General features: G+C 36.8%; 2 protein-coding genes across 4 annotated transcripts; both read right to left on the reverse strand.

Moving 5' to 3' along the window:
• Positions 1-94: 94 nt before the first annotated feature.
• On the reverse strand, positions 95-12353 carry EMB2411 (DNA replication helicase). Of its 2 annotated transcripts, none has more exons than XM_021958971.2 (34): positions 11777-12353; positions 11352-11519; positions 11052-11276; positions 10644-10706; positions 10209-10373; positions 10073-10114; positions 9928-9989; positions 9155-9287; positions 8954-9064; positions 8730-8826; positions 8457-8539; positions 8260-8325; positions 7678-7833; positions 7097-7152; positions 6933-6990; positions 6708-6818; positions 6558-6614; positions 6321-6455; positions 5978-6226; positions 4910-4984; positions 4628-4749; positions 4438-4510; positions 4238-4342; positions 3995-4091; positions 3501-3578; positions 3266-3417; positions 2811-2888; positions 2618-2710; positions 2390-2527; positions 1698-1737; positions 1515-1588; positions 1243-1380; positions 845-964; positions 95-527 (listed from the first exon to the last, which is right to left on the reverse strand). In XM_021958971.2, exons 1-34 carry the CDS (start codon positions 12230-12232, stop codon positions 369-371), a joined length of 4035 nt encoding a protein of 1344 aa, XP_021814663.1. In that variant the 5' UTR covers positions 12233-12353; the 3' UTR covers positions 95-368. The 2 variants fall into 2 exon arrangements, with proteins under 2 accessions (XP_021814663.1, XP_021814662.1); XM_021958970.2 differs by having other exon boundaries at positions 3501-3570; positions 3924-4091.
• A 1092-nt stretch (positions 12354-13445) lies between these two features.
• On the reverse strand, positions 13446-15977 carry LOC110757363 (zinc ion binding protein). 2 transcript variants are annotated; one of them, XM_088248116.1, is made up of 4 exons: positions 15598-15977; positions 14830-14999; positions 13788-14717; positions 13446-13671 (listed from the first exon to the last, which is right to left on the reverse strand). In XM_088248116.1, exons 2-4 carry the CDS (start codon positions 14988-14990, stop codon positions 13569-13571), a joined length of 1194 nt encoding a protein of 397 aa, XP_088104242.1. In that variant the 5' UTR covers positions 14991-14999; positions 15598-15977; the 3' UTR covers positions 13446-13568. The 2 variants fall into 2 exon arrangements, with proteins under 2 accessions (XP_088104242.1, XP_021814644.2); XM_021958952.2 differs by having other exon boundaries at positions 14830-15021.
• Between the last annotated feature and the right edge of the window lie 1141 nt (positions 15978-17118).

Consider the following 17118-nt stretch of genomic DNA (forward strand, 5'->3'; position numbering starts at 1 on the left):
GAAAATAAACTCATAACTGGTTGGTTTGATAGTTTACAGTTCAGAGAGTGACCCATTCGCTAAGTTTAAAGCCAATGCTAGATGGGAGATAAAATTCAAGAATATAAGTGGTTTCTCTTGAAAATAGTCGCATGTCACATTTGCACTAAATATGCACTCAAATTAATCTTCATGTCGTGAAAGCGTAAGGACTGACAAAAGGCATGTCTTCCCGCCCCGCCCAGGCGATCCGTGTGTGTGTGTGTGTGTGTGTGTGTGTGAGAGAGAGAGAGAGAGAGTGTGTTCTTTCTATACATTTTTCAAATATTCTGCAGAAATAACCAACATATGTACACTAACAAAAACTGGACAAGATCGAAAATTTACATTCATCTGGCCTGAGAGCATCTCCTTAGGTCTCCTTTAAAGTTGATATCCTTCTTGGATACATTTAGGATGCCGGATTGTTGGTCAACTTTCTCAATAAGAAGCTTCATTAGCAGAACCTTTGATAGGGTTTTGCATGATCCAACCATTATTAACTTTTTCTACAAAACAAATAATAGAAAACATGTTACTGAGATCACTCCAAAAAAACATAGATGACAGCTTCAGACACCCCTTTCTCTTAAATTTAAGAACTGAGGATGCTCTCTATCCCCATAAACAACACAAACAAAAAAACTGAGGATGCTTAACTCTTTCCTCTTTTGTTCTCTTTAATCTCATAGTTTACTTTCATGATAAATCATCAAGCACAGAAAAGAAGATATACTAAAAATGCAACCACCATGTGCAAGATATTTTGAAATTTACGTTGGAATGGGATTTTCTAATCGAACCAGACCACCAATGTGATTCTTACCTTGGCACGAGTAAGAGCCACATTAATCCTATGCCAGTCTCCAAGCAGTGAAGAAGAGCAATTCCTTGGATTTTCCGTTGACCTAACAAAAGACACTAGTATGCAATCCTTATCTCTTCCCTGGATAAACCAAAATTGCAAATAAGAGATAATGGACTGATGATAATCGAAATTTTATAGTTATGTCATTGTTCTTTTGGTTTCAAAACCAAAAGCTAGAGCAAAATTACTAGGATATTGAATAGGCTCTTAAACTTTGCAGCTTTATTAAAAGCTACAACACTTCCTGTACAGATTACACCAATATGTATTATTATTTCATAGAAGTTCTGTGAATTTAAACAAACTTAGAAGAAAGCAGTAAGACATCATTGTAGACATGAACCTGTCAACCTGACCTGGTATTTGTCAATGGTATGTATCTCCACAGAGGTATGATTTATGGAAAGCCGGATAATCTCTGCCTGAGAGTTATATGGGGTGATGACGCCAATATCTTCCTCCTTAATTCCACTGTTAACTAGTTCCTCCACAACCTATAAGCAACATGAGGATTTTATTTCAGTACAATCTACTTAAACGGTTTGCCTCACACAACTTAAAAGGAACAAACATATTTTCCTAAAGCAACGAGCATTATTTGCATTATATATTCAAGCAAAGATCAAACCTGTACAATTATGTGAGCTTCCATCGGGTTATTCACAATCTTGTGATCCTTTGCCTCAAAAGCAGGTAAAGCATCTATGTTGTGAAAAGGGATGAAGATTAGAAAACCCAAGGTACAAACCAATACTGTTTGTTTATTCAGTGGAAAGGATTATGGAAAGCAAACAAGAGTACTTCCACAAACCTGTATTAATAAATATAACTGGTTTGGTTGGATTTAACACCTGCAACCATGAAGATAAGAAATTGCTAAAACATTTGAATTAAATGAGTTTTTCACACATGAAAACTGCATTCAGTTTTCAAACCAAAACAACAATTTCATAGAACGAGTTTTTCAATTAGGGCAGAGTATCTAATGCATTCACTTAAAACTAATCCCTTCTATTTCACACAACCTGAAGGTTGTGGATGACAAGACACACTTTGCTCTACAAAATAAACAGATACCACTATTAAACCTCTTCAAGTGATATTTCTCATCTAACCGATAGGCTTGAACCTAATCCATTTCAAAATCACACCTTAATGAATTCCCTAAGCACAGTCCCTAAGCACAATCTAGGATTAAAACATGCTAAAAGGTTGTAATCAACATCATGTCATAATTCTTCGGCATGATATTTCATTAGTTTTCCATGCCCACAACACGATATGGTAGAAAACCTGGAAGGATGTATCTGAAACATAGAAGCAGAGGAAAGATGTACAAGCTGTGTCAAAAGATTCTGATATCCATATCCTATACTACTACTACCCCATATCAATGGGCCAAACAAGGTTCCAGGTATAATTTTTCATGCAAGCACACACCATGTATAGACATGACAACTTAATTCAATAGGAATATGGAATTGCTTTGCAAATCAATCAAACCTCCTGTATCCACGACGAACGAGACTTTGAACTTGAAAAGTTGAGTTTGGCATTAGCTATTTCAGGAGAGCCACAGCGCAATCTATCGCCATATATCAAGGCATTTGACAGTTCCATAATGCCTTGACACATACGGTACTGGATGCAAACAGCTTGGTAAGTATCACTGCTACAGAAAGTGATACAAAAATTAAAATTGTATATCTTTAATTGTAAATGTATAATAACCTGGCTTTGCAAGGCTGAGATTGCCTGAGGATGCGCTTCTGAGAGCCTGCAAAACAAGCTTACCCCCATTCCATTTTCTCGAGCCTCTGTACTCTAGAAAAAAAAAAAGAAAAAAGCATAGAGCATTTCATTGAACAAAATTAAGAGCATAACAACTAATTAGAACCCCACAAACACACACAAAGATATACACCTTGACCAGAGGAGGTAATTGATAATGATCGCCAACCAGAACAAACTTTGATGCAAACATCAAAGGCCCAAGAGATACCTGAGAGGAAAGAAAATTTCTCATGAATCCCTTAACTTTGAGATGGTTCTTGATAAACAGTGACTTTAACTTTCATCTAGACTAAAATAAATCCTAAAAAGAAACATTGAATAAACTCAACCCATTGAAGCCCGTCTCCAACTAATGTAACATGAAAAACAAGCTGAGATGAAATTTTTTAAAATCTTTATTGTCAACAAGATAAATACTAACATAAAGTCTGAAGTGTTAACAACAGGAAAATAATCCTCAGCTGATATAAACTTTTGGGAAAGTGCACTGTCCAAAAGCATCTCATCTCTCCATATAAATCCTACTCCAGTTGCATTTATCTATAACTGCACTGTCTAGACATCCATCACTAAGTATATACGTACTGGAAGGGTGGTTTGTCCAGCTTCATCCATGATGCATACATCAAATCTCTTATTGGCAAGCAAGGGACTGGTGATCCCCAAGCATGTAACAGCTACCACCTTGACTTGGTCTAGTCTTAATTTAATGTCTTCCACACTTTGTATGTTCATTTCTGTCACGGAAACCACTGTTAAAACATTGAGAAGAAATCAAGAGATTTATTGAGAAAATGCTCTCTATTATATAAAACCTGACCTGAAAAGCAATGCCCTCGAACTTCCTCACGCACAGCTTCATGTCTTCCAATGCGTAAAAAATCTATATTCTGCAATGCTTTAAATTCAATGGAAAGAAACCCAATGTAGTGTTAGACGCGAGATATGGCACAGAAACGGGTAAACCACACAGCCATAAATTTAAGGAGAGTACAAAAAGAACCATCAACTAAGATTAGTATCATGCCCAATAGTGCTACGTGAGTAAGAATGGCCTCAGGTTAGAACGAATGGTAAAGAAAATTGGAGTAAATAGCAACAAGAAATTTGGTTTCAGGGCAGCGTGCGTTTCCTGGACATAATGCATGGCATGAAAAGAAAGCACCCCAACCCAGCCCAAAAAACAAAAAACAAAGAAAACAAAAACAAATATGCTTATGAAAAGATGTGAAATAGAGATGACCTGAGCCTTTAATTTGACAAGTAGATTATCAACAGCAGAGTTTGTGTAGGACGTAAGCAAAATGGATGCACCTCTAATCAACAAGGCTTTCACAGCATGCACCATCGTAGATGTCTTGCCTGTTCCAGGCATTCCTAGTATAAGTGCATAATCCTTTGCTGCAAGTATCTGGATAAATTTGTTGAATTAGTGAATGTCCACATGCAATGGATATTGACATATTAGTACCAACCAAACTTAGGCTCAGGAAGACAGACTTTTTGAGGGAAAATCAAGATGATGAGTATTAGGAAAATAAAAAAATTATAGGAAACCTTAAGAATGGCTTGCCGCTGATCAACATTTAAATTTCTCTGGGACAAGACATAAGATATTGCTGGATCCTGGCTCAATATACGTCCCTTGTCAAATCTAGGAGCCTAAAAGGAATGCACAGATGCAGACCAACAGAAATGTGAGTTGGAGTTAGCAAAAAGACGGTAAATTTTATGCAATACAAGTCACCCAACCTCACCTCTAAGTCAACAATCATTTTTCTCACGTGAGCAGCTTGTGCACTTTGAAGAAAAAGTTGAACAAGGTTCAACCTAGCAACAAAATCAAGCATGAATTTAGACAGGGTACATGACATCTATATTATGACAGATAGTTTGGAAAAGGAAATTTCACAAAAGAGTTGGGGCATAATTATAGTCATGCAATACCTCATTACTGAAAATGATGTCATGAATTCATCTTTGTCAACCCGCCAGATCTCCTGAAGGAGATGACTTGCCTCTGAAGAACTACTGCTCCCAGGAAGTCGTAAGAGCTTAGAGAAAGAAACCTAGAGTTTTGCAGAAGATATTAGAATTATAAAACTGATTCATTTGTTGATTAACACTATAACATCCACTAGCTATAGTACATACATCTGCCAAAAGGGCAGGTAAGCACTAATAAGCCAGATTTTGAGTTTACAGAAAGATGGCAGATATTATCCTTACAGATACATGGGAGTGACTTATATCCGTTATAATCCCACTTGCAACAGGTAGATGACTAGATTCACTGCTAAGTATCTACACAATAAACAAAAAACCAATAAGTTTTAAATTGTTAGTGAAGCTAGATACGAACAACTACGCATTATGTAATAGCAAATTTCCCAATATATAACATATGTGAAAAATTGTGTCATGTTCTTTAATTCTCATGCATTAACATGAAAACAGGAGAGAACAGAATTGGAGTTGTAACAACTATCTTGCATAGAACAAGCATGCACGCATGCACAGGCCAACTGCCACTTCTTGGAATCCTTGATCATTACAGATTATTTAATATAGTTTCTTTTGAAAAAAAAAATGAATTATTATATTTAATTAATTGGTTTATTTTACATGATTGAGTTCTTAGGGAATGACAGGAAAGCCAAACAAGTCTTGCAATATTATTATGCAGAACAAGAAACCCCATCCAAGAAAGAAAGAAAAATAACTTGAAAAGGCATAAATGTAATCAAGAAAATTGCAGGCAAGTAGTATCATATACATTTCCTTCTTCTCAACCCAAAAAAAAAAAGTATCAGATCAATTTTTATAGTTCCAAATTTTATTGTCAAAGTGTTTATGCATTTACTAAATATTAAATATATATACCCCAAGATTGTCCAACAAGTATTATTACAATATTATCCAAATACTGATTTGAGACAGATATGAATAGCTGATCAGAGAACAGAAATCATGCTTCATAGATACTTGCCCTGGACATCTTAACTAAAAATCTGAAGATCTTAATGAAAAGGAAATCATCTTACATATCTAACTCCATACAGCAATAAACTGGCATGCATCAAAATATGTAATAGGGTGAAAATACAAGATGACAGTGAAAGCAAAAGATTCTTGAAAATGAATAATAAACATTACATGTTCTTTTATAGTTCAGACAACTCTACATAAACAACCTTGAGTGCAAAGAGTGCACACCTATTGTAAGCACTCTGTCAAACTTGTACAACTAGCCTCATCTGAACTATGCAGAAACAACATTATGAAAAGAAAGCATACCACAAAGTCACCACATCTTAGTGCGCAATCCACCTCTTTTGTTGGAGATGAAGTAGCATTCAAAAAATCTCCCTTAGATGTCCTCTCGCTGAGAGAAGGCAAACCATTACGCAGAAAATGATACACGAATCTGTTATCTTTTTCAGACTTCGAATATGGAAGCTTCCAATCAAGAACAACAAAAGAAAGGCAACCCGCGGCATAATCACTCTTCAAATTATGTGACCGCCATATTTCATTCTTTACAAGCTGAAGAAGGGAAAAAGGTGCTAGCATATCAAATAGAAAAATTTGGAAGTTAACCATTTTTACACTATCAAAATAGTGACTTCAAAATTGGCACCTGCATCTCTTTAGCTTCCAAATCAATCAACCAATCCCACAGCCTTAGGAAAGCAGCATGAGCATTTGTTAGGTGATGAGTATTTGAATCAAATAAGTCTCCCAATCCACTGCTCCCTGAGCTTCCTCCATGTGCCTGTGGCATTAAAGGTGATGGCCAATGATAAACACTTTTTTTTTGCACTGTTAGCAACGATTATTCATGCTCGACAGTACCTTCACGAATAAATAGAATTACCTTGTGATAGATGGTACAAACATTTAGATGGCGACAACCTCTGCACATGCTCTGACTCTACAGCAGGAAAAGAAAAAAATGGAAGAACCGAAACGACAGTCAGCAAAGAGCTTCATGAAAACACTGCTGATCTTTCAGCAACCGCCATACCTTTAGCATTGGGGGAAGTACTTGTGTTCGTGATGCCTTGAGGATATCATTTGCAAGTTCATTACGTCGCATGATTATCCCGACCAAGTCAGATCTTCTAACCGCAACTCCCTGTTTTATTTTATTAAAAAATAATCAATTAATTCAACAAGTGCAATCTCTTTTCCATCGATACGCCCTAAAAACCTAAAGAGAAATACATGATGCATGTGCACTTGACACTACCTGTGTCTGATCTGACTGGAGATAACATAGAAGACCAGTATCAATATGCTTCTGGTACCTGAAGACAAGAGATACAGAGCAAATGAATGAAAATCTTTATGAATGATAATAACTTGTACAAGGAGCCAGGGCCCTCTGGAAATCAAAATTGTGTGAATAAGAACCTGTCCGACATAAGAAGAGTGTACAATGTCACTTGCGCAGTATGCTCCATGGATGACTGCATACATCACAAGCATGAGCCAAAATAAAGAAATATATGTTTATATACAAGAGCATTCAAGCACTAAATAATAAGTTAATACAGTGCTAACCACTCATTTGGGCTCACTCCATTCTGTAATCCTAGAATCCGGACCTTTCAATTTTTAGGTCCTCATTCAAGGATCATCCCTACATAATTTCCCAAATCGGAAATCATTAAGCCATTTGATTCTTACCATGAATATTTTCATTGTTTATCAAAATATTGGATTCATCTATTTATTTTATCATAGTTAGGTAACTAACGATTTTTAAATATAAACAATGAACAGTTTGGATCATACCATAAATTGTGGAATGGGTCCAACAAGTGGTTGGCGCTATATTAAATTACTAATTGGTTAGCCCTTGAGTGCTGTACATATGTATACAGCTGTATGAAAAGCTTTAAGCAACATAAGTTAATAGTACGGAATACATTACACAAGTTTAATATCATTTTAGACAAGTTTCAGTAAACTAGTGAAGAGATTATTCTTGCCTGGCCATTAGGTATTTTCCCACTTTTGAACTCTAAAGGCATAACCATCTCATGAGATTCATTTTTGTTAGATTCAACTTTCACTCTGACAGAAGCATCAATCATGCCTTTCAGACCATATTTCGGAGCCCAGGCCATCTCCTCAATATCAATTACCTACAGAAAATGGATCTAGTTCAGAGATGGCATAATGCTTCTGAAAAGAGTGCACATCATTATACAATAACACAAGAAAACATACAACAATCACAAATTAGAAACATGTTTACAAGTGCAAACTTCGCACAACCAGGAATTCCTTCGACTGGCAAATACAAGTACAAGAAACCATTATAAAGTCAATTAGCATATGGATGCATATACATGCAAGGTGAATATATCCAGTATTAGGAAAACCTGTCAATTCTCAAACTTAGGAAGGTACCTAACTCATGCATGCTGCCGAATAAGTGGGTAAGTTGCATGAATTCCATGTACATGATCCATAAAGTTGAATATATGTGGAAACATATCCACAGATGCAAAATTGTTAAAGGATAGTCCAACGAATTACCTACAAATATACCAACTGTGATGCCTTACCTCAGATAATTTGACCTTTTTTATCCCATTGTCAGATCCAAAATCAACAGAAGGAACTTCTGAATTCTGCCACAATATCATTAGTCTCAGATTAAGAGTCTCTAAACTCTACTGTTGCTTTAAGATGTGCAATTTAAAAAAATTCTTCACCTTAATTGTGGACACAGAAAATAAATAAATAAATAAAATGGGTGTACCTGGGTGTTTTTGAATAGGTTAACCCATTTCAATATTCTTGGGACAGCCTCAATCAACGTTTTGTACATGCCCTTTTCGTTCACTGAAAAGTCCACATGAAAGAGGAGAAGTTTTAATAAGATGATCCATAAAATTGACTAATCAAATTTTAAAAAATTACTAACAAGCCAATTCAAGAGGATAACAATCTACCACAAATATAGAAATTAACCTGAATGATGATGACAGAGAAATTAGAAATTATTTCAAAGTAACATCTTAAAAATTCCAACCTCCACAAGCATACAAGTTCTCAATGTTTTTCTGGAGCACAAATCTTGTGTGTTCCTCCAAGAAATTTATTGTAGGTGTCTCCTCCACAAGCGCAGCCTACAAAAACAAAGAACTTTTACACATTATAGATGAACAAAGCTTAGTGGATATTTCATGGAAAAAAATACATAACCAAGCCTGTATATATTAAAAAGTTTACAAAATCATAGGGTGGTTCTCAGACCTGAAAAACTTGGTGCAATATTGTACCACTTAGTGCTGCACTTGAATGCTCATTGCCTTTTAGCCTCTCATCCAGGACAGTTCGCCTCGGGCAACTGAAGCTAGCTGCAACCTAAAAGTGTTTCTATTTATTATAACTAAATAGGGCAACAATACTCACAAAATACATGTCCAGAATATTTGAACAAGCAGGCCGTAGTACCCTAGTTCCAGCCACTAGCACATCTGGATGAACAATTATAAAATTATGGTGATGATCCACATGACACTGTCCTTTGTCATCAAATTCACCAATAACATTGACAGTATCTCCAGGTGCAATGACACTGTAAAACCTGAGAAAAATAGAATTGAAAAGAAGAGTGACATTGTTACTAATCATATTTTGAACACATGATTTGAATTCTACTGTACTAGTCTTGTTTCCTACCAAGAGCATTCATTTTTATCCGAATGTGCAAAACTTTGAGATACTTAAAATTTACAAAACAAAGACCTTATGCTAAAATTCTAAAGTTACAGAAAAATGTTCTTAGCTGTTGACAAGAGATTGTCCACAATCCAAAATGAAGAATATTAAAAGGAATGTCTCTAAAGACAGGGGAAACTGATGCCCGTAAAGATGACTCATCCCCTAGCCCAACTTCAGAAATTGTAAACCCAAATTACAGCCAATACACCACACTTACACTTAAGTATGCTCGAGCATTATTACCTAAAGTGGATAACTATGGAGATGAGGCCAATGAAACCATGAAAAGCCTTTCAAGGTATATGCTAATACTAGAAAAAGTTCCCTATCAGGTTGGATCAAGCTGAAATCACACAGAAAGCGCATTTCTATTTTGGGGTGAAATAATCAAACTCTGAAGAATACTCATAAGACAGAGAACCACATTATTGGGAAATGATTTCAGAAGAAACAATAGCATGAGTATTAAACTGCTTCGAAACAAGACATCATGAACTACTTACCACTCATCCTGTAAATAGACAGCATGCTCCTCTCCACATTGCTCATCCAGTAACCGAAGAACCTTAAAATCGATGGGACATCTTTATTATCATAAGTAATCATAGAACAAATTTTTCAAATTTGAAGATTTTGCTTACTAGAAACCTTATGAGCATCAGATGAGTCAGCAAGTCCACAGTCAGATACCTGTAGCAGAAAAAACAAAAAAGTTGCAGGATAACCAATCTTGAAGAAACTCTCTGTTCTTTCATCAAAGAGATGCTAAAGTGGTAAACCATACCTCCAATACAAGGAAATTACAATAGGAAGATTTCCGATGCAATTTGACATGCATATCATCACCTTTTCTATCTTTAACATGAAATGGAGATTCCTCCACATTATTAGATACTGAATCTTCGACAGAAATAACATCTTCCACTTGATCTAACAGTTCAAGCAATGCCTAAAAGAATAGTCAAAAACCAAAGAGAAAAAATTAAATTTGCACCAGACCATGAGAAGATATAATTGACTCATGCCTGCCACACAGCTCAGAAAAACCAGGCAGACTTGCAACTTTGAAAAATAACTGATTAATTGTTTTTTGAAGTATGACTCATGAGAAAATCTATTAATTAAATCAGGAGAAAGAATATATATCATAAATATTGATTGATCTGCGAGCAACATGGTCCAGAATTTGGTCTCAAATAGATAATTTTTACATTCAAACCTTTTTATGCTGCCTAAACCCCGGCTGATCAGAACCTTCATTACATGCAACACCATTCGTAAGCTGCATTTCAGTTAAAGCACAATTAGAGAAAGATCATTCCACGACCTCTACTTAGCAGCTCCAAAGACAGAAAAGGGATATAGTCATAGAAATAGTATAGATATATTTTGAATCAAATAAAGAACAGAGGAAAATTAATTTAGAACATGACTGATGCAAACAAAACAAAGTATCAGATGCAGAAGATATAGTTTTTTCTGTTCTTTTTGTTTGTTTTCTCTTGGGTCCTAATCAAACACCAGTCTAAGAGAATGTTCCGTTTCTCGCTTTCTCCATTTCCATGAATTGCAAAGTACAAACAAAGCCATAAATAATAAAATATGTTCACTGTGAAGTCATAATTACCTTATCATGGCAGTACGATAGAGAAGGTGGTGTTCGGAATGGACTCTGCCTACTAGCTCTTCCAGAGATAGTCATATCGCTCACATTTCCGTTACTATCCATATCCTGATCTGGGTTAACCCTCTTTACGCCAACCTTATTCAGGGATACCAAAGATCTTTCAGAAGTATTCAGTGTCTTTGAAGGAAGCCACTTCTCAACCTTTCCAGCTTTAACCGGAGAAGTCTGTACATTTCATCATTGGTTAATCATCTGATAATAAAACCATTAAAAGAAAAAGAAATTAACAAATAAACATGCCTTATTTTGCGAGCATTGGTTAATGGTTAAAGATTTAAGCCTTGAAGAGTCCGCCAGCACTCTAATAATCTCCGGCATGCGCTTTGAAACAGCTTGGAGTCTTTCATTTACCGGAGATATCCTCCATGTCACCTCATCACCTCCATCATCCTGGCTCTGCTTTATCAACTATCACCATGTTGACATTCCCAAAATCAAATTATAAAAGGAAAGAAAAGTTCGTTGCAATTAAAACACCAAATGTCTTCCCACGCATATAAATATCATAAAATTAGCATTGATTAAGCGTTCACACGTAAAGCAAACAACAAATTGAGGCTAATTCCCGTAATACTATCAGTAAACCTCAAGCATTTCCATCAATGGTAGCATAAAGCTATGGAATATGAAAACTATATCATAAAACGTTGAAGCTAAAATTTTACCATTCCTGGCGAGAACTTGAAGCGCTTAAAAGACTTGGACTTTGAAATCTCCGGCGAGGCCTCATCTTCCATATTCTCCTCCTCACCAACAACTCCGACCGCCCTCAAATTCTCTGGAGGCGTATTCTGCGACATACTGTTGTTACTACTTGACAGCAAATTCGACCGAATCTCATGACTTCCCGAAGCCAAAACCGCATTACTCGTATCAATCTGCGCAGGGTTTTGGATCTCCGGAACCGATTGTGCCGGAGCAACGGTGGAAGAGGCGCGAGCGGCGGGTTTAGGGTTCTGCTGAGGAGCAGAAACTAAGGCGATTTTGGGGTTCTGAGAGTTCTGGGTGTGGCGCTCGAAGAAATGCTGGATGCCGAACTTGGACGGCTGAGGCTGAACTTTCAAGTTGGATTTCTTAGCAGACGTCGTGGAAGAAGAAAGGGGTTTCTTTCTTGGAGGCATTAGAGTAATGGTGTGGTAGCTTCCAGTTTCTGGTGTGCTGGTTCAAATTGAGGGAGAGAGAGATTGGAATTTGGGGGTTTCGGTGCTTATAAGCTGATTTGTGATTTTCCCGCCCAAATGAAGCATACGGCTCCAAAAAGAAAAATTAAAAATGGGCGGAGTTGGGCTTACGGGTGAAGATGAACTGACCCGGCTCAATGGCCCAATGTTAGAGCCTGTAATTTATGTCCATCACATCGAAAAGGCTATAATGAGGAGCTTATTTGAGGGATTTAATCCAACTATCAACAAATGTGAGAAAATCAATGAACTTAAACATTTTAAATGATTTGATGGTGGGATTGAACCCCTCAAATAAGCTACTCACCCTAAGCTCCTCATTGTAGAAGCTCCCCAAATTTATTAAGGACATTTTGCCCCTCTGCTCTGCACTAAATCTCACTTTCTCCCCTGAGTTTGCAACTGCTCAACGTGCCCCTATACTTTTGTTCTGTGTTCAGGTTCAGGTTCTTCTGTCAATGTGCAACTAACTGAATTGACGAAATACGGGAACATGGGACACGCAACAAAAGCCTAGGGGCCACATTGAGTCAATTGTAAATTAGAGGGAAGTGAGATTTAACGCAAAACATAAGAGGCAAATCAACAAATAAGCCACTTATTAAACATTACGGTTGGGCATAGTCCGAGTCAGCTTGTTTTATCTCTAAAATCGAAAATCGAACCAAATTGCATAACAAAAAATTGAACACTAGGGGGTGATCCTATATTTTTCAAATGGGCAAAAGAGAAGCATGATTGGAGTTCAATTTTTCCGATTATTGTTGCAAGTTAGTATCCTAGGTTGTATATGATGGATTCTTGTATAGGACTTACAAAAAATCGAGAACCAAAGTGATCCAACCCAAAAATTAATTTTTCGATTTGGTTCAGTTTAGTTCGTCTATAATGAACTTTGGACACCTGCAATTTTTATTTTTATTTTTGTAGTAATAATGCTTACATCAACTTCAATAGATTTCAATTTAATTGACATTTCTATTAACGTTCACTCATGGGATAAAGAGAAATATGAAATCAATGAAAGTTGTAAAATCTAATGAGAATAAACCAAAACACAAGCAGAGGTGGCAATTTGTGTTAATGAGTTGTGCTAAGTGGCCAGTTAGTTACTGCAATGCCAGCTTGCTCAGGTTTTCTCTTATGCCAAAGATGAAAAGAAAATAAAGGATGCATCTGAAGATATTATATCAGTTTCTTAGCAAAATCATGTAATCTTTTGATTAGGACACATGGAATAAAATTATGCGGATGACAATTAACATATATTTTAACACTATCTTATGCTGAAAACGGGTTCTGCATCAGCAGTTGGTTGTGTTCTTCTAGTGTATTTGAGAAGCAAACCTTCGGCAGAAAGACCCGGCACTCTCAAGTCCCTGAGAAGTAGATGCACACAAGGAAGAAGTATATTACTTTTGAGTAAAATCTAAGAAACAATAATGCAGGACAGGAGAAAAATAAAAAGGATGATCACAAGAATATATAAACTAACCTGATATAGGGCTGTAGATCCTTCCACTCCCATTTTGGACGCTCTTTAAAGAGGACGGAGAATCGCTCTGCAGGGTTGTAGGGTAGAGATGATACGCTGAAGGCTCGAATCCATGTCTCTGCGCCAAGCTTCTCTATCAAAACTTCACCTTCCAACATGTCTAAACTTGCTGGCATCCCTTCGGGAACCTTGCGCGTCCAGTCCTCCATGAACCTCTCCATCTTCCTATTCCCGTCTCTCAAGATGTCTCTTGCAAAATGCACACATACCTTCCTCTCATCCAACTTCCATATACTACTTGTGCTCACACCCTCAACCACCTTGCTACCATAAACATGCAAGCAGTGGTTTGCAAGTTTGCGGGGAAAGCCATCTGATTCCAACACATTGACAACGTCGTCTTCATCAAGACAAGACAATGACCAGTCATTCAGCACTGAATTGTGCAAAAGCATCCTAAGAATTCTGTCCATGTACTTCTCATCCACAATTCTCCAATATCCATAAATCTCCACTGCCGAAAGAGCCTGCAACCCAGTCCTTAATTCATCATCACTAGCTTGAACCTTCTCAATAAGATCATCCCAGCTATACAGTCCTGTATTCTTTCCTTCCATCTCCTCCAAGTCCACCATTTCTACGTCCTCCTCAGATCTGTAAGGATTCTCAAAAAGTAGCGACCTTAGCTTGTCAAGTCTGGGGGCAACTTCAACAAGTTCCATGTTACCAGTTGCAATCTTAATGACAGAAGCAACAGATTGCGGATCATGATAATTCTCATCACAACATAATGGGCTTTCAAAAGAATTAAATTGACCTGATGGGGGAATGAGAAAAACAGAATTTGAAGTTCCAACGGATTTGATTGCATAAGTTTTTGACTCCGTGCAGAGGACCGCATCTTCATCAGGCTGTCCTCTAACAGTTACTCTAGAGAAAGAAAAAACAAAAAAAAAAACAAGAGGAAGCCTTAAACTAGATTCAATGCGCGAGAAAAAATTGGAAATAAGACTCTAGAAACTAGAGTTAAGTTATTCCTCACCTTTGGTGCAGGACATCAGGGAGAAGTTTCTGATCGAGCTCAAGGAGGATTAGATCATCGTGAGGACCAAAGAGAGGGTGATACGTAATAGGAATTGATGAGCTCGGTTGGAGATTTAGTACCGCTTCTGCACCGTTGCGGTCTGGATATGGTGGTTCCATTCTCTCTCTCTCTACACACAGAGATGTGATTCTGAAGGACAAAATGAGAATGACAATTACATGAGAATCCAACTTCCACTACCAAAAAATACTCAATAGTTGAAGCCAAGATGAGGAATTCCCGTTGGCCTTTGGGCCTTGAGTTCTAATTTCTGAACTGAGTTGCTTCGAGTTAATGGTGTAAGAAAATGTTTTAAATTCTGAGCTGAATTTTTCTTTTGCAGGAGGCAATTGTAAAAATCAGTCAATCATGATGAAGAGATTTAACCGTGTTGAAATTGTTCATAAAAGTACCAGCAAAGCCCAAATCATGCTCCAGCTATATGCTACAACACACTAACATTTCAGTTTCCCATATCCCTAAAACCCAATAGGTGAATTCAGATTCTTTTTATTTTCTCTCGTTTCCTATGTTTTCCCGGAAACCAAACATCGCATAACGTCATTCCGAAAGTAAAACAATTGTTTTTTCTTTTTTTGGGTGACATTTCTCAAGTTGCAACATTTTCATCTTTGCACAAACCCAATTACCCAAATGAGAAATCAGACAAACTTTCTAAAGAAAATGACAAAACAGAGACAGAGGGAGAGAGAGAGAGAGACTTACATGCTAGAAAAAGGGCAGACGATAGACCCAGATTTTGGCAGGGAAAACGACGACGTGTTATGGTTCTCTGCCTGCCTCGCTAGGGTTTCGAAGCGTAATGAGTGAGGAAGCTGAACTCAGAGACTTCAGTTCCCAGAGCTTTTAATGGCGCGCTTGATTTCTTTTACCCGCCAAAATGAGGAACGACGCCGTTCAGGTGTGTCGCGCAGGCCCGGCATGAACTGGTTAGGCCTTGACGGGCTGGCCCAGTGTAGTCCTCTTGGGCCATCCTTCATTTGTGTGTTTCTTTTCTTCTTTTAATTTATTTTGTACCTAGTTAATTTCTGTTCTTTAAGTTCGGAAAGATTTCACAAGATAAGAACAGAACCGAAGGAGGGAAGTTTATTGGTCTTCACTTGCAAACAGGGAGATTAGGAAATGCCAATTTGAAGGTGGAAATTAGGGAGGTGGTCCATTGTTGGACAATGGTCCTCAAGCAACAACCAACCAAAATTTTAAATTCCATTTAAATACAATTTGTGGTCTCAACATAGGAGATCTAGGATGAGAATCCAAAGTTTCATTTATAGGAATCAATTAAGTAGTTAGTTTAATTGAAAGTGGCTATTCAAAGAAAAACATTAGGCTAACCAAAACGATAAATGACAATAGCAAATTTTATTTATCAACAGTTTCAACAAGGAGTGAAAAAAAAAATTTGTTTAAAAATTAATGTCTCGCTTAGTAAAAAGTAAACGAAAATTTGAGAAAAACAAAAAAAATAAAGCCAACCACCAGTTTGCATATCTCCTAAATTTTTCTTTAATGCGACAAAATGAAACTGTAGTGTATTAAGTTGAGCTGATATTTTCAAAAATTTCCCTTAAAAGTTCAGCCAATCAAAATTTTAAACATTCAGAAAACGGCTGGAAAGCAAGTAGTTGAGAGGGCACTATAAATTATACTCATCTTCTCGTACACTATATAGATATATGTTGTTTCTTGTTCACGAGTTAAATTAACCAAATTAATTGCAACTACTAACAAGCAAGATTCTCTTAAAGAGACTACTTACACCTAACAAACTCAAAACTGACAACTCAAAGAATTTCTGAATTATATTGAACAAATTATAACAAAACTAAAAAACGAAGACAAAAGAAGAGCAGCTGTCGCTAATCTTTCTCTGAAACATGACAAAAAGCGCCACTTAATCACTCAATAACCCCACTTTTAATTAGACTGCACCAAAGCTTTTCCCGTATGATGAATGGAAAGTGTTTTATATTTCACAAAGTAAAGTATTTTATTGTAAGACGATGTATTAATTATTTGTGCATATTCGGTGTTGCATGTCTTGCATACCTAAAAAAAAAAGATGTCGCATTGCTTACATATATGAAAGATCATATTCAATCCCAAGAAATCAATGAAGCCAGGCCAAGTTCCAAAATCACTTCTGCCATTTTTGACAATTCAATCTACCTCAGATGGTCTTTACTTGTACTTCTTTTCGAGGTGTATATATGAGATTAATGCTTA

Source organism: Prunus avium, chromosome 2 (genome assembly GCF_965620075.1).
Source record: "Prunus avium chromosome 2, drPruAviu1.hap1.1, whole genome shotgun sequence".
Classification (NCBI taxonomy): Eukaryota; Viridiplantae; Streptophyta; class Magnoliopsida; order Rosales; family Rosaceae; genus Prunus; species Prunus avium.

What these genes read in the sequence shown, in the direction of transcription:
- EMB2411 (XM_021958970.2), bottom strand. Translation starts at nt 12,232, where the DNA reads ATGCCTCCAAGAAAGAAACCCCTTTCTTCTTCCACGACGTCTGCTAAG. An exon ending in GTCTATTTACAGGATGAGTG is followed by an intron (nt 9,288 to 9,927) that starts GTAAGTAGTTCA and finishes TATTTTTCTCAG; the next exon opens with GTTTTACAGTGTCATTGCAC. An exon ending in CTGGACAAACCACCCTTCCA is followed by an intron (nt 2,889 to 3,265) that starts GTACGTATATAC and finishes CTTTCCTCTCAG; the next exon opens with GTATCTCTTGGGCCTTTGAT.
- LOC110757363 (XM_088248116.1), bottom strand. Translation starts at nt 14,990, where the DNA reads ATGGAACCACCATATCCAGACCGCAACGGTGCAGAAGCGGTACTAAAT. An exon ending in CCTGATGTCCTGCACCAAAG is followed by an intron (nt 14,718 to 14,829) that starts GTGAGGAATAAC and finishes TTCTTTCTCTAG; the next exon opens with AGTAACTGTTAGAGGACAGC. An exon ending in GATCTACAGCCCTATATCAG is followed by an intron (nt 13,672 to 13,787) that starts GTTAGTTTATAT and finishes TCTACTTCTCAG; the next exon opens with GGACTTGAGAGTGCCGGGTC.